This window comes from Amblyomma americanum, chromosome 9 (genome assembly GCF_052857255.1).
Source record: "Amblyomma americanum isolate KBUSLIRL-KWMA chromosome 9, ASM5285725v1, whole genome shotgun sequence".
NCBI classification, from domain to species: Eukaryota; Metazoa; Arthropoda; class Arachnida; order Ixodida; family Ixodidae; genus Amblyomma; species Amblyomma americanum.
Genome location: NC_135505.1, coordinates 145,799,674 through 145,827,390, shown reverse-complemented (window position 1 = coordinate 145,827,390; position 27,717 = coordinate 145,799,674). Strand labels below are relative to the sequence as shown.

The window sequence follows — 27,717 nt, the reverse complement described above, 5'->3', positions numbered from 1 at the left end:
TGCCCTTCCAGCGTTCCTCTTTCGTCTGCGGCGCTGGCGGCGCTGCGTTATAACGATCCAGAATGGAGGTCAGCAGACGACACGGTCAAAGTGGCCGGCGCAGACGAAACTGGATTTTCGGCGGCGGCGGCCCGCGCACCCGTTCAAGTTCACGGCGCCCGCCGCGTCTTGACGCTAGAGGCAACGTCGCGCTCGTGACGACGCTGACTCCGTCGTACGCTCGCTTTGTGCGGACCGAGAAGACAGACCGGTGCGCAGTGATGACGCCTCGCTGAGCGGGCTTTGTTGGAAGGCGTGAGTGCAGACGGAGGAAAGGATACAGGAAAAAAAAAAAAAGTCGTCTGCGAACGAGGAGTTTCTGCGCCTGCGCCGTTGCCGAATCGATCTGGGCACGGTGGTTTCTCTCGGCTTCCTCCCATGGCAACGCGTCATCACACGTCGGTGAGTTCTATTGATTCAGTGCAGCTCCACATGGTCATGCGTGGCTCTCGTTCTCATCGTTACCCTTTTTTTTTAATTCCGCAAGTTGATGCGCAGCCCGGCTCGGGCGGCTTGGGCGCCATAGAGGCGATCTCGTGGTAATGGAAAATTAGAGCCCAGCAACGGTTGAAAGCATTTCATTAGGTGAAGCGCCAAAGTCAAATGTTCATTCAAACTCCTCATCCAAAATATAAATGTTTTCCGTCGTTACTCTCTTCATTCGAATTAACCGCCTGTACAAAGTCTACCCAGTGTCAGGGTAGACGTCTGCAAGTGATGTGTACAGTCCTTGCAAAGCGAAACCACGTAGTTTATATATTCGTCACATGCGCAATGCGTGGTAGCAGAAATCGCGTTAAACGCGACTTTTGACTCCCTCTTCTGATTCAAGGGCTACAACAGGTTTCGAGCACAGTTCGCTAGTCATACTCGAATTCAAGTTTCGGCACTCATTTTGGCCACTTTTCTAAAGCTGCTATGACTGCCTGTTGCCTGTGAGCTCGTGCGCCAGCTCCAAGCAGAAGTCTAATTCCTTCAAGGAACTACGTGTAGTTCGTCGCATTTGCTATGCATGACATACATGACAAAACAACTTGTCGAACTCCTGATACCGGGCTAATGAGGGCGTCAATTCTCGCAGCATCTCTAAACTGCATCAGGAACTTCACAGCTGATTGATTGAAGAGTGGTAATTCATGGAAACATTTTAGGCAGAATGCTTGGCTAGTCGTTGATTAGACTGAGAGAACATAGTATTAGCGATATAAACAGGGACGAAAGGATAGAAGAAAACACAGACACTAGTGCCTCTGCTGCTTTCTTCTATCCTTTCGCCCCTGTTTATAGCGCCACTACTATGTCCTCACGGAAACCAATCACCCTATCAATCAGCTAATATGGAGACTACCGGTTGAACGCGGTCATAACCTGTGCGAGATTCTGTCTGGACGCTGATATCTCATCCTTGGCTAGTAGTGTTCGTAAGGAGCGTGACTTAATGAAAAGAAAATAAACAACAACGCAACCAGTAATTGCCAATAACGGGCTCTGCAGTTATGGAACGCGGGGCGCGTTAGCAGACGACGGACATTGCCGAGAAGGGCGCACAGCTGTGATGACTGCGTCATTCTGCCAGCGCTGCACATTCGATAATGGCCAAACCTAGCCAGCTAGCCCAGCAGCACGCCTTGCTCAACCATGGGTGCATGATATGTTCAAAACAGACCGGGAAGAACAGCAGAAAACACAGGACAGCGGAATGTAACGCGACAAATCGTTTTTTGTTTCGTTCATCTTTCCACCTTCGTCTGTTTTTCGCGCCTGTTATGTCATAGCAACTGTCTTGTATGTATACCCTGTCGTAATATGTTTTGTTCCCATACTTCGTCTGGCAACACAACGTCGCCTAAGTTTATCACTTCGCCGCTGTGCAAAGTGAACGCTACTAAATGGAGGGTCCTGCCAGATTACGACAGCTATCTATAATTGTTATCGTCTTTCAGTGTGCACCGGTGTGCAGCTGTGTGGATTTTAAAGCGTAATTCAGCTGCCTGTGCTCGGTAGTGTTCACCATGGTCGACCGCGAAGGGACGTCGGCAGGGCCACTAAGAGGAATTCGTTTAGTAGTGCGCTTTGAATTCGTGGGGTTTGGTGTCCCTGGACATTTTTTTAAACAGTTTTAATAGTTTAACATGGTATGCGATATATGTGACCGAAGATGACTTCATTTAAAACGTTGGTGCGGAGATGGGCCTGGGTACCCTTACAAAAGATTTTTAGACAGTCTATAGACTGTCCATATACTTCTGTTTATAAAGTCGGTAGACTCTCTATAGACGAAACCTGGAGAACAGCCTATAGGCAAGAAAAATCCTATAGACAGTCTGTAGACAATCTATAGATTTATGGCCATACACTTTTAGTAGTCTTTTTCTATAGACAGTCTATAGATTATTATTAGAGAAAAATAATCATCTATAGGAAGGTAGTAGAGTTTATAAGAAGTCTACAGACAGTCTATATACCAATTTAATAAGGGTAGTGGCGTTTGAAGGAACTTATTAAAACTTCTGTTGGGCCTAGTTGTTGCATGATAATAATACAGATGATCGATGTGCGTAAAACATTAGACTAACCACGAACACGGGAGAAACACAAGGACAGGCGCAACACTAACAACTACTTTATTCCTCTCAAACCAACGCATATGTATACATTTTGCCACACCTGCGCTAGCAAGCAAAAATAAAAACCAAATCATGTGAGATTACTGGCAACGACGCGAGCACAAAAACTTCAATTCGGCTGAGTAAAGTGATATGGAAGTATCGCTGATGCGTCCTTCAGCTTTTTCCTTAATATGAAATGCTTCGATAGCCAGGCGCGCGTGTTCATTTCTGCTCTTGCCCAGAATCGCCGTCTCTCGGAATCGTGGTGCACAGTTGCTGCAGTTAATAATGTGCGACCCAAGATGTGCACCTTTGTCACTTACATTTAGCGCATGCTCCCTGAGTCGCTCATTTATGCAGCGCCCTGTTTGCCCGGTGTACTACGTCTTTCCACACGAGGGTGGGAAAGCATACACGACTCCGGTGGTGCAAGGGACAAAGGTTGTCCCATGCCTGATTTGGCAGCCATGCCTTCCATCACCGCACGTGGGGGAGCACAGCTTGGAAAGCTTGTTCGGCGCAGAAAACGCCAGAGGGACACCATGCCTGCTAGCCACTCTCTTAAGTCGGTGGGAGACCTTAGGTAGATAATTCATTACCACTGGATTGTACGTTTCATATTCGGCCGCCTTCTTTTTTGCCGCTCTGGTTTACCACTGGCCTGTACGTTTCCTATTCGGCCGCCCTTTTTTTTGGCAGCCGCCGCGGTGGCTGAGTGGTTACGGCGCTCGGCTGCCGGCCCGAAAGACGCGGGTTCGATCCCGGCCGCGGCGGTCGAATTTCGATGGAGGCGAAGTTCTAGAGGCCCGTGTACTGTGCGATGCCAGTGCACGTTAAAGAACCCCAGGTGGTCGAAATTTCCGGAGCCCTTCACTACGGCGTCCCTCATAGCCTGAGTCGCTTTGGGACGTTAAACCCCCATAAACCAAACATTTTTTTTTTGGCGCTCTGGTTTTGTTTTGTTTTTTGCTTCCTGATCAGGGCCTCAGCCACAGCTGTGAAAAGTGACACAGGGTAACCTGCTGCCAAAAGTCGGCGCACCTGATTGTCAAAACTTGCTTGCAATTTATGCCCACACGATTCTCTGAGGGCCGATTCCATACATGAAGATGCTTGATTAACGCCACCAAATAACAAACACAGAAACATTTAATACGGTTTGCTTTCGGTGATTGCTGGCTTTTTGCGAGTATACGCTGGCCGCAGCCGACGTGAGAAAGTGTTAATTGGAAGAGTACCGGAGAAGCCTTTTGTATTACAACGGACGGATTTGAGCTGCTGCTCATGGCCATGATGACAGAAGCCAGAGCTCCCGACTCCACTGATTCGCCGTGCCAGAAAGTGAAGGTTTACGACAGCGAGGCGCAACAAACAACGCCACAGATTGAGATAAATCGTAGCACCATATAGTAAACAAGCGCTTCATCTGATCGCGCTGTCTCAAAGTGGTTCTCGGAGAGTCGAAGCTATCTTATCATGTGGACTCCCCCGTCGCTATCTGGGCACCCTTTGATGGCACTCTCACGCAGACGCGACAACGTATTCCGCAGATAGCGGCCGTAAGCCACGCGAACTGCGCTTACACAGGCTATAGTGCGTTGGGCTCGAGAACGTCGATGCCGTATCTGAGCTCCATCCTGGGTCGCGGAGAGGTGAGTGTACCGTCGTATCTCCGGCCGCGATCTACGCTTCCGTGCGGAAAGGAAGGACAGGACAGCGCCGGTATTTTCCTTTTGAGCTCGTCAGTTTCTCGGCGCTATTTTCACCCGCTGTACGCGTACAGTTCTCTAATTTTTCACTAATATCACGGCAGCGTCGACCAGCCGGTAACGTCCCATACAGCAACTTGGTGGCGAAACGCGCAAAAGTACGCAATTGTCCACAGAGCGCTTGTCACTTGCAGGGTCCATTGAGTTTCTCGATATTATCAAGAGGAAAAACTGGCGACGACACCTATGCCGTTTTTTTAAAGAGCACTCCATATATATAATCCTGTAAAAGATTATAAATATAAATTAGTATGTAGGTATAGCCTATATGCTAAGTGGTAAGGGCATATGTCTCGTTAGGGAAGGTAATGACAGCTGATCCTGATCATGAGAGGGAAATAAATAGAAGGATAAGAATGGCAGGTTCTCTCAGATAACGAATAGCAGTTTACCAATATCCCTCAAGAGAAAAGTACAACAGCTAGGTGTATCATCCCGGTACCCACCTACGGGGCAGAAACGTGGGGGCTAACGAAAAGGGTTCAGCTTAATTAGGGACAACGCAGCGAGCCATGGAGAGAAAAATGATAGGTGTAACGTTAGGAGACCGGAAGCGGGCAGAGTGGGTGAGGGAGCAAACGTGGGTTAATGACATCGTAGTCGAAATCAAGGGGAAGAAGTCACAATTAAGCCGCTTCTTTGAGTACGTGTGCGGCGGTCTTGTGTATCCGGATGATGATGATTACGAATTTTTATGGCGCAAGGGCATCTATGGCGAAAGAGCGCCATGGCACAAGGTATTTTCGACTTCTCAAGGTAGGGTCAAAGACATTTCCCAAGCATTTCAGACCAGGGGTAAGTTTGTACCCACTGTATCACCGGTGGGTACCCGTGGGGATCGAACCCCGCACCTCCCGCATGCGAGGCGGATGATCTTGTGCATCCTGCCCTTCCTATAGTTCCTGCAGGCAGCCTATGGGTTGCGTGCTCGCCTGGTAATCTGAAGTTCCTCTGTTAAATTTCCAACACCTTCGGAAGAAATTTAATTTTTCCTTGAGGAAGACGTCACTATCTTATGATCTACTGCTGAGGTCATGCGAGACCATGGGTACGTAACTGGGGGGCTTCCGTACCACTGCTGCTGGTCAACGCTGCTGGGTTTTGTGGCCAATACGCAATATAAGCATCATCATCATCAGCCTGACTACGCCAAATGCAGGGTAAAGGCCTCTCCCATATCTCTGCAATTAACCCTGTGCTTTACCAGCTGTACCCACCGTATGCCTGCAAACTTCTTAATCTCATCCGCCCACCTAACCTTTTGCCCCCCCCCCCCCCCCCCCCTCCTACGCTTGCCTTCTCCTGCACTCCACTCCGTTACCCTCGAGGACCGGCGGTTATCTTGACTTCGCATTACGTGCCCTGCCCAAGTCCATTTCTTCCTCTTGATTTCGACTAGGATATCATTAACCCGCGTTTGTTCCCTCACCCACTCTGCCCGCTTCCGATCTCTTAACGTTACACCTATCATTTTTCTTTCCATGGCTCGCTGCGTTGTCCTTAACTTAAGCTGAACCATTTTCGTTAGCCTCCACGTTTCTGCCCCGTAGGCGAGTACCGGCAAGATACAGCTGTTGTATGCAGCTGTGGTATACAGCTGTTGTATATAATGATTTCGCATAATAAAAAAGGGACGCGGCTTTCCACGATGTGGTGAGACTCGCGGAGTGGCATGCATGGATGGGTCGTTCGCGAGGCCACTCGCAGACATTACACACTACGAAGCAAAAAACAACTTATCGTCTGATCAATTTTACAGGGTATACGTATTCGCGGCGAAGCGAAAGCAAATATGTAATTACCTAAGCGCTCAGCACAATGAAACTCCCCTCGGTCCGGCCCCGACCAGTATCTGCAACAACAAGCTATACGCCGGCGTACTAACTTTGACAACGCACGCCAACCTTTCGGGTTTGTCGATTACTGCATTCCCGTCACGCCCACCCTTATGAAAATGGTCTATAGACTGTCTATAGACTTTTCATAGACTCTATAGCCATACTATAGGCATTTACTTTTGTCTATAGACTATCTATAGACTTAAATCTATAACGTTTTCAATTTCCTTTTGTCTATAGAGAGTCTATAGATGATCTATTGAGTAAAGTCTATAACTGCCTTAATTTTCTTTGGTCTATAGACGGTCTATAGACTATATATAGACTAATGCCTATAGAGCCCGCAGGTCTTGCGACGATGCAGTTCAATCAGTGATGCCAAAGCACAAATAAATTATTGAATACACGATGCCAGCATGTAAGGTGCATGAAAGAGGAAATCAGTGGAAGAAAATTGCCACCGGAAGTACCTAGCAGAGGATGTTCCCATGATTCTTTGCGCTTCCTCGGAAACGCGCCTCAGCCATTGAGCCTGTAGCGTTATTATCGACTGGGGCCGAAACGAGTGCCTATAGTTGTAGCCACGTTCCAACCACCCATATAGCCGCCATGGATTGCCGAAAATGACAGTGTTCGCTCCGAAAATGGAAAATCCAATTGCCGATGAGGGATCCCCGATAGATCTATTTGGCTTCACACTGAAAATTTGTAAAGTGTAATACTAAACTGTAATATAGCTGTAAACTGTAACATTAAAATGTCAGTATATATGAAATTAATATCTTATGGATTGGGGAACGATTTGATTTTTCCAGGATGTGCATGACTCTATAAATCCAGAAAAAAAAAACATTAATACAGGCGTCCAAATTTGTAAGAAAAAGGCGGAAGATCTGCGAATCGGGTAAATCTGCGAACCTGCGAATTCGCAAATTACTCAATTGCGTACAAACGAGGTGATCGGACGAGCTAATTTTTTCTTTTGTTGTCACGAATAAAGTTGCGGTGACAAAACTCTCGCTTGCAGTCTTCGGCTCCGGCAAACGTCCGAGTTTGATGGCTACTGTAGCCTGGTCTCCCTCCGTATCCAATCCCGTAATTATGTTGGCTCCTACTTGTTTGAGCGCCCAATAACCTCACCGATTGTGATTCTTTAGAAATGTAGTAGACGTTTAGTACGGCATTTAGAATGTGTTATTGAAACGTGATGACGTTCACAGCAATTTATTTGGAGGTTATCGCGTACACGTTGTTCTCATTGGATCATTAAGGAATTACATAAGTTTCGCTGTGATAGCGTTGAATGAGAAACGACACTAACGTGAACGATTATCGCTCCTGAAAACTATTAGTTTTATTATTATTTCAACTATTATTAGGAAATTAGTAGAATTAATAGAGTGCAAAATTATAATTAGGAAATCATTTGAACAGGAATTATTACATCTTTGCGCAATAAAATGAGAGCTTGTCTGTGCAGAAAGGCCCTGACTACGGCCGGTTGGCAGCTTCTAGAAAGTATGACGCAACAGCACAGGAACGGAACGAGAAGAAGGGGCGGTAACAAAAGCAAAGAGGTGGTCACGCACAGCTTCAGCGCACCTGCCACCTTTGCTACGTCTGTGTTAAAATTTTGCAAGCCTAGCGTCCTGCTGGAGAAGCTCAGCACAAAAACGCTGACCATTTTTCCATTTTCCACTCTCCCAAACGATAAACTGCTCAGTTTGTTTTAACAAGCTGCACTCATTATATACCGTGCGTCTTTGCGTTTTCTGTGTTATTCAGGTAAAAATTTGCCCGACCAAACAGACGGTCTAAGAAGCCCAGAACAAAAACGCTGACCGCAGTCTTTAGAATCGTTCAAACGTTAACCTGGTAACTTTGTTTTCAACAAGCCGCACTCATCATATTTCGTGCGACTTCATCCTTCACAAAACAGTTCGTGCATGCAGGTCTTTCCGGTCGCGGGTGAATAGCAAAAGCCATAAGATTTGTGAACACGTAGCCAAATTTTCGCGGAATTACACGACCAGTGCGTAACCTGCGAAGGTGCGTTTTATTTAGAGGAGCGCATCACCTTCCGTAATGACTTGTGTCTTTTTTTCCCTAATAACAGCACAGCGCTTTCCAACAACCGACCGTAAAATAGTCTGTTTCGATGTGCGTCTAGCTCGACGGACTGAATTCCTGCCAAGACCTCGGGAATTCGTTTAGACGTGCATATTGTGGAGCCGTATACCTGAAGCAGTTTCCCTTAAGGCAGGACGAATAGAGAGCTTCACTCACTCACTCGCTCACTCACTCGCTCACTCACTCACTCACTCACTCACTCACTCAGCCGCCGCGGTGGCTCAGCGATTGTGGCGCTCGGCTGCTGACCCGAAAGACGCGGGTTCGATTCCATCCCCGGTGGTCGAATTCCGATGGAGGCGAAATTCTACAGGCCCGTGTGCTGTGCGATGTCAGTGCACGTTGAAGAACCACAGGTGGTGGAAATTAGCCGGAGCCCTTCACTACGGCGTCCCTCATAGCCTGAGTCATTTTGGGACGTTAAACCGCTCACTCACTCACTCGTTCAGCAATCGCTCCCTTACTAATCACATCGTCATCATTGATTCATGTACCGCATGCCGGCTGCGTCTCTTCACCACAGCGACTCCCCGTCGGCGTCTTCCACTGCCAAGGTCAGCGCAACCCGTTGGAATCCAGCCAAGCGTTGCGCTCCTTATAGCGCAAGGTGGGGCGACGCGAACAAATAAAACAACCGTGACCCGCTGAGACGCTTCTAGCGCCGCGGGCGCTACGGGAGAGCCGGTTCACGGCGTTGGTCCCCTGCCCTTCTCCTCTCTTTCTTTTCTCTCTCTCTCTCTTTCCCTCCTCCATGCCTCGCCGGGCGAGTGAGCCCTCTTCGCTCGCTTCCTGGATCGGCGCGAGTTCATGGACCGCGATTTCTCCCCGAAGAGCGCGCTTAGCCGCTGTCCCGTTGGTTCTGCGCACGCTTCGTTCTCCTGTTCTCCGCCAGCGCGCACTGCGAGTTTTGACGGCACTTTAATGGCCAACGTGTTGGCTACCCCAAGTAGCACAGATAATTGGCCCAATACTGGAAATGATGATGATGATGATGATGATTATGGATTTTTAAGGGCATCTGTTGCCAAAGAGCGACATGGCGCAAGGTGTTTTCTTGTACTCAAAGTGGGGTCAATGACCCATTTCCCAAACATTTCACCCTGAATAAGCCGAGCACCAGACCAGGGGAAAGCTTGTACCCATTGTATTAGACACAGGGGAGTTCAGAACGCGCCGGTCCTTGGGCCCCCGCACGGCCCCACTGCACTCAAACGTTCATGTCCCGGAGGCTCATGACGCTGGCAGCCCGGCCTGTGGCGATGGCCTGCTTGGCCGGGTCCTCGGAGCGCAGTAGGGTCTCCCAAGCCTCCCAAGTGGTAAAGTGCTCCAGGCCCCGCGGGGGAGGATCCGCCGGGCAGAGGAAAAGGATATGATCGAGAGTGGCTTTGGGGTGGTGGCAGAGGGTACAGGAGGGGTTTGTGTGGACTTGGAGGGTAATGTGCGTGTTTGGAGCCGCCTACAAAGTGTCGGGTGATAAATGCCGAGGGAGGGATGGGGTGGGGGGGTAGAGCCGACGCTAGGCTTTGCAGGCCTGCGTCATTAGAGTCCCTCCTTCATTCCTTCCCTCCCTTAAGGCGCGGTTCTGGTTTCCGCCGAGACAAGTGAGACAAACGACTGAAATTCTCCATTTAGACGACCAAGTATCGGCACGCAACAGCAAAGCAACAAAGCAAAGCAAACTTCGAACTGAATCGCAACATGGCATGAACGGACTGCTGAAAACAACCAACTGAACGCAAGGAGCGTGTTCTTTTGTTACCCTGTGAAACAAGCGGAAGTGCCGCAGCGCGCTCTAAGATAAGCTTCCGATTAGCTCTTCGCGCATGGAGATAAATTCATGAACGAAGAGCGCACAATTGCTTTCCACGGGTTGCGTAAATATTTTAAACCGATTTGCCCTTTACTTTCTGACAGTCCAAGATTAGAGCCATAATTTCGGTTCATATTCATGTTTGGCTGTTGTGTAAAAAAACCCATTCCCATTAAAATTGAAAATTGTTTTTTGAGGAAAGGCAATGGCGCAGTAAACGTCTCGCATTACTCGCCCGTGTGCTGTGCGATGTCAGTGCACGTTAAAGATCCCCAGGTGGTCGAAATTGTTCCGGAGCCCTCCACTACGGCACCTCTTTCTCCCTTTCTTCTTTCACTCCCTCCTTTATCCCTTCCCTTACGGCGCGGCTCAGGTATCCAACGATATATGAGAGACACTGCGCCATTTCCCTTCCCCCAAAACCAATTATTATTATTATTATTATTATTATTATTATTATTATTATTATTATTATTATTATTATTATTATCAATTTTTAAGGACTAAAGTTTGGAGTGAAAGAGAGAAAGAAAAGAAGGAAAGGGAGAGGTGCTTTAGTGGAGGGCACGAGAATAATTTGAAAAAAATTTGAAAAATGTGATCAAAAGTGTCAAATTGCTCTGGATACAAAGCCTAATCCACTATGATATCGCGGGAGACCCTTAAGGCGGAGCTTATCTTCCCTCTCCAACTCTAACGTGCACTGACATCACACACCACAGGGGCGCCTTTGGGGTTCCGCCTCTACCGAGACGCAGCCGCGCACCATCACCAGCTGATCAAACGCAAGGGCCGAATCCCTAACCGCTTTTACCCTCTACCCCCAATAAACTTCAATCTGGGAATGGAAAGGGCTGCCGCGGTGGCTCAGTGGTGGGGGCGCTCGGCTACTGATCCGGAGTTCCCGGGTTCGAACCCGACCGCGGCGGCTGCGTTTTTATGGAGGAAAAACGCCAAGGCGTCCGTGTGCTGTGCGATGTCAGTGCACGTTAAAGATCCCCAGGTGGTCGAAATCATTCCGCAGACCTCCACTACGGCACCTCTTCTTCCTTACTTATTTCCCTCCCTCCTTTATCCCTTCCCTTACGGCGCGGTTTGGGTGACCGTCGAAATATGCGAGACAGATATTGGGTCATTTCCCTTCCTCAAAAACGAATTTTCAATTCATTTCAATGGGAAGGAAACAGCAGAGTTGCGCCGAGATGCCCTGGATCCGATCCAGGCTCCTTACGGAGAACTCTAATAATTTCCTGCTCTATTCATCGAAGGTCAAAATGAAGGTCGATTTAGTTCCTTTATTTGGTGCATACTGTAAAGTGTAGTTTTTGCCGAAAGATGCGCAGCACCTAAAAACTGTTTCTTAAGCACGAAAAAACTAAAAGAGTACAGGAATCGTTAGGACAAGTTGCTCTACCAAATTCACTGCCAGGCGGTACCCTACGATGCGCTTTGAAGGCTACACCTATACACCACACGACCTTAACAGCCACTCGTTACTGAGCCACTACGGCATACGCACCTTTGCAGTGCAATGCCGCTTAATTGTCTAACTGCACCCTCTTTGTCAAAAATGGGATGACTGGCTCACTACGGCCCACATACTACAATACCCACAATCTACGGCCGCCGCGCACGGATTCAATCGCGACCAAGGCGGCCGCGTTTCGATGGAGAAAAAAAATTTCCCCGTTTGCTGTGCGATATCAGTGGATGTTAATGGTCCCCATGTGGTATAAATTAAAGAGTATCGCGGTTGGGTCTAGTTGGTCAATGATTCGTTCGCGCAACAAGCTATAGAACAGAGACAAGGAACAAGCAAAAGGGACAGCTTGGTTTGGTTTGTGGGGTTTAACGTCCCAAAGAGACTCAGACTATGAGGGACGCCGTTGTGGAGGGCACCAGATAATTTCAACCACACGGGGTCCTTTAACGTGCACTGGCATCGCACAGTACACGGACCTCCAGCATTTCGGCTCCATCGAGATGCGATCGCCGGCGGCCGGTACGGAACCCGCTTCTTTCGAGTCAGCAGCCGAGAGCCATAACCACTGAGCCACCGCGGTGGCAATGTAGTGGAAGGCTCCGGATGAATTTCGACCTTTTGATACCCTGCAGCTCGACTTGCACCTTCTGCTCGTTTCCTTTTGTTCGTCGTCTTTAGGTTGTTGCGCTGCAGGGTCTCGAACGGTCGAAATTCATCCGGAGCCCTTCACAACGGCACTTCTTTCTTTCACTCTCCCTTCTCATCCCTTCCTCGACGACGCGGTTGAGATTTCCGCCGATAACTGAGACAGTTACTGCGCCTTTCCTCAAATCTAGTTTTCTTACAGGCAACCTCTGTATGTGTGTCCTTCAGCTAAAGTATTTCACTTCCTCGCTCAGTGAATTTACCAGCGTCACAGTGCTCAACTACAGCGAGCAAGAATTACACATAGCACCCAGACATTACAGCAGGCAGCCACAGAAGGCAGCTAGATAGCTGAACATCCACATTTAAATAAAAATTCTTCCTATTTTGAGAAATGCAGTCCCGAACAGAACTCTACTAACTGAGCTAACCGCACTAGCTAGTAGATGGCTGGTCGAGGAATAATTGGTAAACTTCTCGAAGCCCTTAACGACGATAATGTCGATTCATTTTTGAGAGGGAGGGGGGGGGGACTAAAGCATTAACGCAGTGTAGGATTCTAATAAGCGCATCACTGTGGTGATGTGCGAACTTCATACTGACGACAAAGTACTTCAACTTGAGATAACCTTGACTGCAGCATAAAAATATAAATAGGCGTGTTGGCAGCGTTCAGTTTCAAGCATAAACATGCTTGTTCTGCGCCTGCGCCCGTCTACAGCTCTACAGCCACGATAACTGGCCGCATCTCAAGGCGCATCTCAAGGCGCATTTCAAGCCGCAAGAGTCGCCAGAAAACCAGCTCAAACATCGGCGCATCCAGCGTCGTGTCCTTCGTTTAGACACCGGAAGACAGCAACGGCCTGCATGCCAACTGTCGCTAGGTCCATACACGCACTGACTCCAGTTTATCCCATTTCATGTCGGCAAGCAAGCAATTAACTCAGCAATGTATCAGCACCACTCAAACTTTGAAACATATACCAAGGGTGCGTTTGAGGTATTCATAGATTGAAAATGCATACAAATACATTATTAGCCAAACAACAATATGACACTTGCAAGTTGTGGACGAAGTCCGTTTCTAACAGTGCTGAGAAAAAAGCGGTCAGTTTATTTCGGAAAGAAACGCTCCGTATTGGAAGTTATAGTAGCCAGCAATATCCGACATATCTCACTGCCAAGGGTAGGCTTTAAAAAATTACTAACGGCCGCCATTAGCCGAGTGAGTTCCCCGCGGCGGCTGTTCTCGCGGAAACATGGGTACAGTGTGTCGTATTTTTTTCATTTCTTATATCATTTACGACTCCATCCTCACTGACACTCCCGCGACCTAATGAAATCTCATGTGTGCACTAAACATCTCTATTCATGGTCATCCTGAGGCCCTACAATTAAGCTACTTACTGCGCTAATTCAACATCCTATTTCACTGAAAGCAGGACACAGCAAATTTTCTAAACGCCGACATTTTTCATATTAGCATCTGTTCTTTTTATATTGATGCTGTCATTACGAGAAGCGATCAATTTCAGTGGCAAAAGCGGTGTCCATACAAAAAGAGCTCGCAGCGAAGAAAAAGTTGCCGGATGGAAAGCAGACTGTGGCCAATTTAAGCTTGTTAGGCCCCATTACCACCCTGAACCATCTATGTCACGAACACTGAGTAGCCCAATTTTTTAGGTCATTCCATGTTTGCCGCATGCAATTTGCAATACAAGTAGTCCCCGTCTGGTTATGGCCAATCCCCCTTGTTGGTATGTGCCATTTTGTGAGGCAAAGAACAACAGTCCCCCACCGTCGGTATGTGCCACCGCTTTTGAGGCAAAACAACAACAACGACAGTCCGCAAGGCACAAGCCAATCGGACGTGGGAAGCCGAGAGTAAGCAACAGACCAAGACCGACGAGTCTTGCGGAAACACCATGCAAAGTCTTGCACTTTGGAAAAGATTTCTTGCAAAATCACGCAAGGGCAAACACCTCGAGTCTGTTCGCACGTCTGGGGTGGTAGATGTGGTAATCCGTTTCTCCCAACAGAAAAACGAAAGTGTGAAGCTGGGGAGTTTTTCTAAAGATACTTTCACATCGCAGGAAAGGGAAGTTCTAGACCAGTTAGCAGCGTCAAGCGACGCATTCGCTTTCGTTCAAGGCTCGCAACCAATAGGGGAACAACGGAAACGGACACAGGCACACGCGAACAATTCCGTGCGCCCGTCGGTGTCCGAGGAGGGATATGGTGGCCACCGCAGCGGCAGACAGCGCTCTGTGGCCGCGGAGGGCGGAAGCAGGGTGGGAGCTGAGAGGACCGGACGGCCTTATTCGAGTCAGTGCTCATCTGGAGCAGCGCGGGGGGGAGGACACCATGCGTTTCGCATCCGACAATAGACCTGCGCGTGCGGTCGCCGCAGACAAGAGGTCACGCGGCGCTCCGTAAGATGGGGCTGAAAAACACGGAAGCGAAGAGAACCGCACCCCCCCCCTCCCCCTCGCATCCCCAGTGCGTGTCCCACTGCCGGATACCGCTATGGCTTTGCCCCGGCCGTTGTGGTCTATTTTGCCTGGAGGCCCACGGCCGTGAGACGTGGTGCCGCAGTTGAGATGTGAGCGGGCTGTGGTGAGGCCCGTTGAGGTGACTTCAAGACCGAGCGATGTCTCAGCTCAGGCGTCGGGTAAACGTTTATCGCCGCTAGTGGGGTGTGTGCATTCGGTGCACGATCTGACGTGCGGTGTGTGCGGTGTGTGCTCCGATATATCGGGCGTATCGTGTCTTCTGGCTGGACGACTGTGGATGCTTTGATTCCAAGAGACGTCATCGCGACCTGCTTGAGGACCGGATCCAGTTTCATCACTCGGTAATGTGAGGCAGAAGGAGACACAAACTCCACCCGCAGTCTTCTGGCGCCTACGTTGCGTGCAACGCTTCCATATGACTTCACTTTATAATATACCCACGGCTCTGCATCCAGCATCCAGCAGTGCATCATCTTCGGTCAAGTTCAGCTCTAAGATAGTGTTGTCCTTCCTAGACTTTGGAAAGTTTCGACAACGTAGCCTTGAATCATCATGGACTTGAGTAGAGTAAGTTGGGAGTCCCTGTTGTCGAGTTCTGGATCCCGACACCTACTGCAGGCTTTCTTGCCGCTGGTAGGCTTTCAGCGGCACTGAATGGTTTATACGAGGACTCTGAGCCGTTCGGCTGAATTTCAGAGAGATAAGAGCGAGTGGCAATCAGTTTTTCGGTAGCTATAGAAAGAGCACGCACCAAGAAACCACGGCTTGTCGCATGAAAGCCACTTCTTACGTCACCGATCAATCACCTGATGGCAGCACCTGCCTTCAGGGACGCTCTCATTTGGCGCAGCGCTGAAGGCGAAGACAAGAGGTAATACCGCAAGCAGCTGCTGCTCAAATGAGCCGGAGGCCTGTACGAAGGTATTGCAAAAGTAGTGTCGCAGATCCACTAGTCGGCTCAAGGACGCCAGTGTAATCTCCGCACCCAAGCGCCGTCATGGATTTGAGTGATGTGTAGGCGTCTTGGAAGACACCCGTTTCGAACGGGAGTCTCGCGATGACTTCACGGCCTGCCTGCTTCGAAGTTATATGTGGGTGATCTCTGCTTGGAACGTGCTGCTCCAGCAGGATTCTTCGGTGCTCAACCGTCCCGCGTGAGAACAAGGACACGTTTGGTTATGGCGGTCAACGGGTGTTTGTACCAGCGCGTGTGTTTCACACTAGGGCATTCGAGTATAGATGTGTGTGCCTTTCGTTCAGCCCTACGTGAAAGGCAGCCCTGGCCGGGCTTCGGAGAACGGACAGTGTGTGACAGAAGGAGGAGAGATATGGCACTCAATTCTGCAAGATCTTCTCTCAGGGGTTTGTAATTACTGACGCAACATACGTGCATTTTGTATCCTAGGTTCCTGCATGTTTACATCTCGTTGTACTGCACTGACTTCGGCTGTGGTTGAAACGCCACCGCACAATAATCTAGCGACATTGTGATTTGTATTTTTTGTTATATTCTCTTTCTCGTCCTCATCAAGTCATTAGACGTTACCATGCGTCAAACTGGCCGCCTTTCGGACGAAGTGCGAGAGCTTATGATCTTGCGTGCTTTGAAATGGAATACCGGTGGCAGACGCCAACATTTTCGGCCGGTTACATTGCTTTCTGCATCGCGAAACCTGCCTTGTTAATTTTGAAATACCCAACATATTTGTGTTAACGCTGTTCATGCCTTTGTTTTTTAATGTGACAGCATTTGAGCTGTCGGTACTCAAAAACCCCGCCGATGTCATGAATTTCGTTGACTGGTCGAGAGGTCACGTGACCTTGTGACGTCGTCACGACGTGCCAACCTGATTGTAAGTACAGCAAGGTAGAACGTTGGGCCAGTTCGTACTTCATTTTTTCGATCGTAAAACACTCTTTCTTAGTGTCCTGGTATTTCTTGTGCACTGTTTGACGATCGAGAAAATGGTTATAAGTAACCTATAGTTTCTAGAGAGCGTCTCAGATAGAGAATCTAAATCAAAAATCAGAAAAATTTATGATATATGCAAGTGTCGGCAGCCTCGCATAATAGCGGATACCTGCTACGGCAGACAGCAGTCCGAATATGGCGGCTTATGGACCGAAAATAGCGAAGAAACTGACTCAAACGCACACATGAGTTGTAACAGAAGAAGCTGCTTCAAATACTGTCGATACTCTCTTGGATACTTTTTACTGCACTAATACGGACTAGCAGCGTCAAATGAAATGCGAACAGCGGAGGGCGTGGCTAAAAGTCCATTTTACGCCGGCCGCCTGTCGTAATTAGAGAAAGGCGCTCTCTCGCTTTGCCAACGGAGCGCCACGTGCAATGTTTCCTCCGATCGCAACTTGCGCAGCGTGGTATATCGCTGGCGACTGTAGACGGCTTGGGTGCAGCGAGCGCTCTTAGCTCCCAGGCCTGCAACGCTTTGATATTACTTCCATTCTCGGCGTGTTAACAACGTCTGGTTGCACTACGAACAAATAAACATCGATCGACCGGTTGCGTGAATTAAGAAAATAACGATAGCCTCTTCTACTCATTATGGCGGCCATTGCATTAAAGCAATCCTACCGTCAAATATAGCAGGTCGACGTGCACATATGTCAGGAATGGCACACCAGGTGTTGTCGGCTCACCTAATTCGCTGACGCTGGTCCTGTTCGCTTGAAAGCGTTGACTCGTTGACGAACATCACGCAGCGCCAGTTCTCCGTAGTCCATGATGCATGGTCTTAGCGTAAAGACAAGCGTAAACACAGGCCTTGGGTTTGTATTTTCTTCCGACACCGCTCAGCTCTGCGACGGTACACGGCTTCACAGAACAGCCTCGTGCAGACAACGTCTGATGGTTGACGTGCCGGCACACAATTGAAAAATGTCCTTCCCCTCACGACCCGTAATGTTGGCTGTGTCAGCTGCAGAGGCAAGAATAAGTAGGTATTAATCACTGCTGGTAACCCGCTATCCACGAGGAAAGTTTTCGAGCCGTCAATCACCACAGAGTGCCTGGAAAATTCTGGAAATGGTAAACAGGGGATGGCCTGTCTCCTTCACAATGACGCGTTGCTGCACACCACGACGGTAAGGAGTAACGATGCGCGCTTTCTTTTCAGGCTGCACGATACATGTGAACGTTCGGTTCCACGGTTATTTCAGCTTTTCTGGTGGCGATAAACTTGCGCTCACTACCAGAAACAAGCGATTCAGGAACTGTCGCGTTGGGCACCGACCGCAACCCGATTGGTCTTTTCCACTGCTCGCGTCGAGACCAGGCGCTGATAACGCGATGATGATGGAAGGGAAATCAAAGCGCTGCAGGCCCGGGAGCTAAGCGCGGTCGCTTCACCCAAGCGGTCCTCAGCCGTGACAGCCAGCGATATACCGCGCTGCGCAAGTTCCGACCGGTGGAAAGAATGCACGGGGCGCTCTAGCGGCCAAGCGAGAAAATGAACGTCAAAGAAAACAGAAGCAAGGCTATCGCAAAGCGGATAAGCGCGCTCTGATGGCAACAGGCAGACTTAGTCAAATGGTCTTGGCCATGCACTCCGCTGTTCGCATTTCATTTTGCGCCGACAGTACTCGCTAACGGCAGTTGCGCATCTGCATCCAGTGATCAGTGATAGGAAGGAGCTAATAATCACTGATTGCAATTCGTCGACCCGAAGCGCTCTGACAGTTTTCCCAACTTCTTTAAGCATTTCATTAAGTCTTGAACCTCAAGCTAGCGGTTGTACTGAGTCCTGCTGACAAATAACGTCCCGATGGGCACTGGAGCTCCTTTGGACATCCTACAGACGTATTAAACGTCCTCAGGACGTCCAAAAGAGCTCAGTGCCTATTGGGGTGTTCACAGTGATCTAAAGGTGGTGCTCGCTTGTCTTCACAGGTCATCCTTCATTTCGAGTTTTCCCCGATTTTTTTATTAAGGCGCACGGTTACCATAATGAACATTCGTTGCCAAGAAAAGAATGCTTTATGCTTTGGTTTATGGTGGTTTAACGCCCCAAATCGACTGAGGCTGTGTGGGACGCCGTAGTGGAGGGCTCCGGAAATTTCGACCACCTGGGCATCTTTCACAAGAATGGATCTTTCACGGGCTCTGACATCGCACAGTACACTGCCCTCTGGAATTTAGCCTCCATCAAAATTCGACCACCGCGGCCGGGATCGAACCCGCGTCTTTCGGGTCAGCAGCCGAGAGCCATAACCACTGAGCCATCATGGCGGCTAACATAAAATGAGTGCGAGCCAACAAGCAGTTAAGCCCAGAAGAGGAAGCAGTTCGCCTGAATGCTAACTGCGTTGACCTCCAAGCGAGTGACAGGCATTGGCCAGTCATCGTATAGCGCTCTGAAGGCCAGCATGCCATTCCTCACTAATTGATGTTATATGAGGGATTACTAACATTACCGCCAGTTTCCAACGTTTCTAGAGCCTTCGAAATTCAGCTTGTACTCCTAATGCGGAAAACAGTGGGTCCTTGGACTGAACCCTCCTCGCAGAGGACAGCTGTGAAGGCGCTTCTCAGGTTCTTGAAGGACTCAGGATTGAGTTCAGGGTGATAACCTTTCAGTGTGTGCCCTACTCGTAATGGCCTACGGACACGTGGGAAGGTGATCTCCCTTTCTCTCTCTCCCTCCGTTCCCCTCCCCATGTGGAAGGTAGCATACTGGGCGTAGCCTAGTTAACCTCCCTGCGTTTCCTTTCATCTCTCTCTCTCTCTCTCTCTCTGGAACCCGCAACATAATCTTCTCTATCCACGCAAACAAGTAGCAAAGGTTAACTAGGTGCTGAACAATCTTGCAGAGAACAGACATGGCCGGTGCGCGCGGTTTGCCTCACCCTGGCATGGAATGGAAAACATCCTGACAAGAAAGAAGCATTTCAACTTCCTTGTGTGCGAAAGGTAAGCACCCCATGTGTCAATTACGTGGATACTTTTTTTTTCGTTTTATTGAAGCATCTATCGCGACGGCAGTGGCCCGCGTGGTAGCCACAGCTGTACCTGTACATATCCACCTGCAAAACTGTTCTAATGCGAATACCTCGCGCTTAAAATGCGTTGTTAAAATCAGGTTATTTGCAAGTATATTTAATAAGAGCGTCTGTACTGCTTGAAATAGGTGCGTGGGACCGTTAAAGAAAATTTTTAGACAGTCTTGTCAGTAGACTTCTGTCTATAAAGTCTATAGGCTTTCTATAGACAGACCCAAGAGAGCTGTCTATAGGCAATACAAATCCTATAGACAATCTATAGATTTATGGGCATGCACTGTTAGTAGACTTTGTCTATATACAGTCTACAGACTATGATTAGGCAAAAAGATATATCTATACGAAGGCAATAGAGTCTATAAGAAGTCTATAGACCGTCTATAGACCATTTTTTGTAAGGAAGTGCAAAGCATCAGGCCGGTGTGTTGCATCTGCGTCGCTGTATGCGTGAGTAATGTTCCAATCTTTTAAGTAAAAAGTAGAAAAACAGTAAAAAAGAGATAATGAACGAAAGAGCAAGGAACAGCGGTGTTTGTGCTTACATCGCGATCAGTTTTTCAGGTTGGAAATATGCACTCCTAGGACAGTGCTACTAGTATACGCTTCCATTGAAGAGCGAGAAAAATTAAAGGCATTTTGACGTACAGTATTTTCCAAAAGTAACCATACAAGAAAAGACAGAAAAAGGCACGCAGGATTTATTCTCAGAAATCATGTTGTATGCGATTAAGCGTCGAAGCGACCCAAGGAGGGGTCAATAGTTCAGAGAGCCTACCACGTTCTCAGCAGACCGTTTGTTTTCCATTTAAACTAACAAGAGAACAAACAAATCGGAATTCAATACAACTTGGAAAGTCGCACTTTAATGCTTCGAAAGCAGTGACACCATCATCGATAACAGGAAGTAATATTCAATCACATCACATCGCGCCAGGCTGACAGGGTGCAGAGCAAAGGAAGATCAAAGTGAAACACGGAAGATTGTACCCCAAGTAGGACAAGAAACGACGAATGGTGCGCGGGCAGGAAGCCATTACGTAAACACAATAACGACTGTCCTTGGGGCGGTCAGTTTTGTCGCAGAGCGGCGTGCAGCGAACGTAACAAGGTGCCTGCAAAAAAGAAAGCGGAAAAAACCCCCTCCTCCTCTATCCCTCGAAGGGGAAATTATGCCTCATCAAATGGGAAGGAGAAGCCTTCTCTGTTCGCCTGTTTTTGCTACAAAATGCGCGACGAATGATTCCGCGTCCTTGGGGGTCTTGAAGGAAGCTTTCATCGTTCAGCGAATGCCATGCAGTGCATTCTTAAGCGTGCATAGAGATGTCAGATTGCGTTAAACGTCCACACCTGCAGTTACTGAACTGCCACAAGAGTTTCTCATTTGCGCATGCGTGTAGGTAAGAGTGAGTGAGTGGCTGAGTTTGTGAGAGGGTGAGTGTGTGGGTCATTAAGCGAATAGGTCAGTGAGTGTGTTCGTGCATGAGTGGGTGGGTGAGTTTGTGAGAGTATACGAGTGAGTGTTTGAGCATGTCGGTGAGTGAATTAGGTGAGCGAGCGAGCAAATGAGTGAATGGGTGAGTAGGTGCTGAATGAGTGAGTGAGTGAGTGAGTGAGTGAGTGAGTGAGTGAGTGAGTGAGTGAGTGAGTGAGTGAGTGAGTGAGTGAGTGAGTGAGTGAGTGAGTGAGTGAGTGAGTGAGTGAGTGAGTGAGTGAGAGTGAAAGTGGCTAGGCTGAGGCTGTTGCTCTTACATCGTACTAAGTATCTTTCATCGTTACTAAGGGCCCAGCAACGTTCATAATTGTCATGGAGCAATGAATGAATGAATGAATTTTTGACAAGATAGCAAGTAAACAATTTAAATTCACTTTCAGATGGTCATTTGATATGTGGGCCTGCTCACTCACTCATTTAATTTCATTCATTCATTCATTCATTCATTCATTCATTCATTCATTCGTTAATTCATTCACTCGTAATCTCTTGCGAGTCACGTCCGCACCAAGCACAGCGACAAACAGAACCCCACCACCCGGAACCGTTGCCGCTCGGATGCTTCAGCGCTACTGCCGCTGCATCCAATTCGCAAGACGGCGCGCTGTCATACTAACACGGTCGCCACCCACTGTCTCGTTCGCAGCGCAGCCATGCGAGACTACGGCTTCCTCGAGGGAGCAGCAGCTGCAGCCGCCGGCGAAGGAGGAGCCTTCCAGGGGAGGCAGCGCAGCGCCGAGGCGAAGCCGGCGCGCGACTCGGTGTTCGCCCCGAGCGCCAGCAGCCTAAGCATGGACCACCTGTGGGGCGGACAGCACGAGAGCGGGGACTGCGGCCACCCCGCCGACTCCAGGCCCGAATGGTTCGACACGCACAAATTCGCCAGGGCCAAGGAGGTCTTCAGGGAGCACCTGTTCAGGTGAGCGGTCTCCTCCGCCCGCTCGGACGCGTATAACCGAGCCTCGCGGCCGCTGCTGCGTAGTCGGGCTGCAATCAGAACGCGCTCTCCTTAATAATAATAATAATTGGTTTTAGGGGAAAGGAAATGGCGCAGTATCTGTCTCATATATCTTTGGACACCTGAACCGCGCCGTAAGGGAAGGGATAAATGAGGGAGCGAAAAAAGAAAGGAAGAAGAGGTGCCGTAGTGGAGGGCTCCGGAATAATTTCGACCACCTGGGGATCTTTAACGTGCACTGAAATCGCACAGCACACGGGCGCCTTAGCGTTTTTCCTCCATAAAAACGCAGCCGCCGCGGTCGGGTTCGAACCCGGGAACTCCGGATCAGTAGTCGAGCGCCCTAACCACTGAGCCACCGCGGCGGGGCACGCGCTCTCCTTCGAGAACACGTTCACAGCGCAGCAGCACCCGGCCTTTTGCTGTTTGGTGAGCAACGCTGTGGAACATGTAGACTTCGACATTGTTATTGCACTACTCATGGTTTACATAGACAAGAACGACACAGGGCGCAAACTTTCAACTGATATTATTGCGTGGGAAATTCGTTTTATATGAACTGTTAAAATGAAAAAAGAAGGGACACAAACACAAGTAGCTTCATGGAGATGAGCTGTCTAACCAACTAGGCCCATTTGAAGCTCTTCTTAGAACATGTAGAGCTCGAGAGCAGCACGCAGAAAGACAAACACTGCCACGAGTTATTTTACGTGGCGTCCTCTTTCTTCCCAGCACTGTTCTACAACCAGAATTTTCTGCGCACGTTGTTAAATTCGGCAGCCTACCGCAGCGGTGGCCAAGTGGTTGAGCATCCGCCTCGCATGCGGGAGGTGCGGGGTTCAATCCCCAGTGCCGCCGGGTACCCGTATCGGTGATACAACGGGTACAATTAAGCTTTCCCCTGCCTAGTGATCGGCTTACTCAGGGTGAAATGCTTGGGAAATTAGTATTTGGCCCCGCATTGAGAAGTCGAAAATACCTTGTGTCACGGCGCTCTTTGGCCACAGATGCTCTTGCGCCATAAAAATTCGTCATCATCATCAAATTCGACAGCCTATAGTGTTCCTTAGTGCTGAGCTCGTCGTCTGAGTCAGCTTTGCAGGACGCAGTCATATGCAGTATGTCGATGCCAGAAATCGTTTAGTTCAAGGCGATATTACTTATTCTGCTGGTATACACCCGACAACCGCTCTCAAGAGCGGGCTACCATTTGCGGCTTACCGTAATTTACGTGCCCGCAGATTTTTCGGAAAATGTTTCAACATACCGTCGCTGCGCGTCATGACAAGTGTATTAGCGATTGGGCAAACGAGTCAGTTTCTAACAGTTGTATTTTTTTTACTGTCCATGTCATAATTAAGCTGGACCGATAATTGAAGCGTCATAAGATTTCTTTCAGGAGAATTTTCAGTATTGTGATGGAATATTGTGTCTTCTAGGTGCGCCCTGTTTTCCTATTGTGTTCCGCATACTCACTTATTTTGCCGTGCCTATTCTAATTGCTGTTATTGAAATAAATGCATGCATTACATATTGCTCATGTTCCTACACCATTGTTGCTCCGCCCTGCAGAGTCTGGACCCTTTATTGCAAAACTCTCAAGAGATACATAAAAGTCTGCACCCAGTCAGCTGCCCTTACAAAAATTTCTTTACACAGTCTATAGACTGTCCATGGACTTATGTCTATAAAATCTATAGATCCCCTATAGGCAATCGCTAGAGAACGGTCTATAGGCAATACAAATCCTATAGACAGTCTATAGACAATGTATAGATTTATAGCCATACACTTTAATATACTTATGTCTATAGACTATGAATAGACGAAAAGAAATATCTATAGGAAGGCAATAGAGTCTATAAGAAGTCTATAAACTGTCTATAGACCATTTCTGTAAGGGAGGAGGCCTATTCCCTCCTTTAGTCCTGCCTCGCTGGCGATACCTGTGTATTGCCTAACAAATAATAAAGAAAAAATATTCCGCAATTCAGTTTGATTTTTACATAGCCCGAGATCGGTTGAACTCTGAAATGATGCTTAGAGATCCGGTGCTAAAAGGCGCGACAGATGTTCGGTGAAACAGACAACAAAGTTCGTATCGACTGCTGTACACGTATATCTGTGCGTAATCGTGAGAACTACGGTTTCGAAGAGAAGAATCCACAAGAGAGGAGGGACCTGTTAGCATGCGTCCTCAGTTCGACTCCAACGTTTCGACTTGTCTTCTTCCGCGCGATCATCATTGGCGCAGTTGAGATGGGCTCTACTCTCCAAGTACAGAGACCATAATATGTGATAGGAATGGTTCCACGAAAAAAAAGAACGACGTATCCAGTGCTGCTTCTTGCACAATAAGCAGTTACGAATCAGACGGAAAAAACGACAGAATCGCGCCAAGAATAAGACACCATGTTTTGTCGTTTCGTCGTAACGACCAATTTTCTGTAGTATTGTGGTATTTTTTGCAGTACTTTTCTGTAGCAACTACGGAAAATTATATTATTCCTACAAATATTATTCCTACAAATAAAGATGGTCCGTGCTAGGTGGCTATCAGTCCACGGCTGACAGCGGCCTGAGTAGAGTTTTCAATGGCCCGGGTTTGAACGCCCAGGTCTGAGCTGACCAACACGGCCTCCCATTGCTCGAGACTAGGAACTTGCATTAGAGATTCCGGTGGCGGCTCCTATTTACAGTTCCACAATATATGATCGTAAGTGGCTATTTCGCGACGTGGTGTACATTCCGGGTCGTAAAAAGAAGCCGTAAAGAGAAGCAGCACTGGAATAAAATCATTGTGCTGCAAATACACAGCTGCATGACATGGCGAGTAACCTTAGCCATCTTCTGTCTCTCCCCGTTCATCTGTCCTTTCTTATAATCGTTTCCTGAGTGCGGAATCGCCGACAAGAACTTGGTTTCATTGTCCGCCCTGCTTTCCATTTCCTCATTTGTCGCTCCCCGCCCACTACCGCCACCTGTCGCCGTCCTGCGCTAGTCGTTGCGTAACTCCGAAGAACACCTCAGTTGATAGTTACACGTAAAACCTGCGATTTTCAGCCTTAAATATGTGTGGTATCTTGTGGTCGTCCTGGGTTACGTTATACAATAATTGGTGGCCATACAAGGTACCAAAAATAATTTTGCATAGGTGCACAGCGTCGCTACCATATCTCATTCCGTCTAATATTTAGTTTATTCCTGGAAAGTAGACAACTACGCTCGCAATAATATAAACAGTTGCATTTATGCCAGGCGTAATGCGGGATTGGAGCCTTCGAAGTGAAGGTTGACGCGTCCGGAAAGTAACCAAGTGCCACGCTAAGGCATGAAGATTGTAGTGCCAAACTTTGTATAGATCGGCTTCGGAGATTGTTCAATCAACCCGCCTTCCTCTCTTACAGCTTTTTCTTCGCCCACCTGGTTGGTCTTGCCATGGTGGTGACGAAGCCATCCCTCCTAGAGCCGCTGGCCAGTACAGGTCGGTCTTCGAACCTACCGTCCCTGTACCGGCGCTATCTGAGCACCCTGCGGCACGTCAAATGCTGGTACGAGGGCGACATTTGGAAGGCCAACGACGCGGCCGCCATCAGTATCGGCAAGGTCCGCCAGATGCACCGGGACGTCAGCGCGCATCTTCGAAATCGGCGTTGCCCGGTCACCGGCGGCGCCTACCTGTCACAGCTGGACATGGCCGTCACGCAGTTCGCCTTCATCGGTCTCGTCGTGCTCTACCCTCGTCAGCTGGGACTGTTCGTGAGCGAGCGTGACCTGGAGTGCGTGCTCCACTTCTGGAGGTGCGTTGGCTACAAGCTAGGCGTGGCCGACTCCTACAATCTATGCGCTGGAAGCTACCGGGAGACGCTTCGCGTCTGCCTCGACATGCAGGAGAAGCTGATCAAACCGGGTCTGGTGAGCGCCTCCAGAGAAGGCGCCGCCATGAGCAGGGATATCATAAACGCCGTCCGGGTGCTGGTCATCTTCCTCAGCTACGAGGGCATGATGGCGTACTGGGCGCGCCAGGTGGGGCTCCAGTTCAACGCCGCGCTCAGCCTGTACGACTGGTGGAGCTACTGCCTCATATGGCTCACATTCAACCTGCTGCTGCGATACCGCACCTTCAGGAACCTGTTCAACTGGCTCCTCAGGGTGGCCATCCGAAGGGGAACCAAGTGGGGCAGCTACCTGCAGAAGCAGCTCGAGGTGCAGGAACTGCACAGCAAGGGCATGAACCTCGGCTACGCCTACAGGTACCACTGAAGAAGACGAGCCGAAGGGGCTGCCGTGCGGTGCGCGGAGACGACGCAGCCAAGTGTGAGCTGTGCACAAATGTTTCGACGAAACGCTGTGATTTAGTGCGCTGAGTGACAGTGTCTCGAGCTTTCCACGATGACTGGACGCCATGGTTGGCATGCAACGTAACTAATGGTGTTTCTTTGGTGATGGGGCCAGTAGCACATGCCCCTTTCTCTTCGCCTCTTTGGGAACAATCTGTGAAAGGTCGACCGTCCAGACCTGCTTGCAGTGACGCACTTGTATAGGTTGGACGAGCGGTCGAAGCCACGTACGAGTTTTGTGATTCTCGTGTGGTAATAAAAACGAGAGCACGATCAAATGAAATCATGCCAGTGATTCGCGAGGACTTTCTGCCATCCTCGAACTCTTCTCAAATGCCGTCAAAGCAACAGGATGTAGCCGGAAGTTATTAACAGATGCTGTGAGGTGCGCGAGCCGAAAGCGGATCAGCATTGTTGTCGGTGCGAACTGTGACGACGACTCTTGCATGCACTGTGCGATAAGCCGCACCCGTCGTTATAACGGCTGTAGTGAATCAATTATATCTGTATTTTCATGCCTGTTACATAATTCGGCTGGGACCGGTTGCATTCGAATGACAAACTGCGCCGTAGGTCCAGCACTGGTGATGCAAATGCGACGCGGAAACACAGATTTCCGCCTCTAAAGGCTAACCCTTCAACTCACGCATGCAGTGGCATCTTTTACCATGCACATCTAATTAAAAAAAAAAAAGATGGAAACATTCCATATGCTTTCCTTGGCTTCGGTGACTGTTGGATGCCTTCATATCTGCGTTTCTAATATTAATAAATAATGATGCAAAAAATTTTAGCTTGCGGGATGGGGTTAGGGAGCCTTGATGTATCGTTCCAATAGATGACGCAATAGACTTGCGCCGCCACACGGTCCCTCAGTGAAACAAACGAACAGTCGCAGTACTGTGTGGATGCGCAGGACGCTGCAGGCAATGTACTAAAGGAGGCTCCGATTGGTTGTATATCGTTTACAAATAAAAATACACGGACGATAGGACAGGCGCAGACATAGGCCCCTGATTTTATTCGAAAAAAAATTGCTGGCGGTTCAGCATTGCTATATAAGTACGGA

General features: G+C 48.8%; 2 protein-coding genes across 2 annotated transcripts in view; one reads left to right on the top strand and one right to left on the bottom strand.

Moving 5' to 3' along the window:
* Gpa2 (Glycoprotein hormone alpha 2) overlaps positions 1 to 17,636 on the bottom strand; it is a 93,881-nt gene extending 76,245 nt beyond the window's left edge. Inside the window, exon 1 of the mRNA XM_077637941.1 lies at positions 17,501 to 17,636. The gene's annotated coding sequence lies outside the window, so the exon portion shown is untranslated. The remainder of the gene's footprint in view (positions 1 to 17,500) is intronic.
* LOC144104761 (uncharacterized) lies at positions 52 to 27,162 on the top strand. Its single transcript, XM_077637939.1, has 4 exons — positions 52 to 441; positions 19,670 to 19,769; positions 21,997 to 22,269; positions 25,716 to 27,162. Exons 2-4 carry the CDS (start codon positions 19,717 to 19,719, stop codon positions 26,569 to 26,571), a joined length of 1,182 nt encoding a protein of 393 aa, XP_077494065.1. The 5' UTR covers positions 52 to 441; positions 19,670 to 19,716; the 3' UTR covers positions 26,572 to 27,162.
* Positions 27,163 to 27,717: the final 555 nt, after the last annotated feature.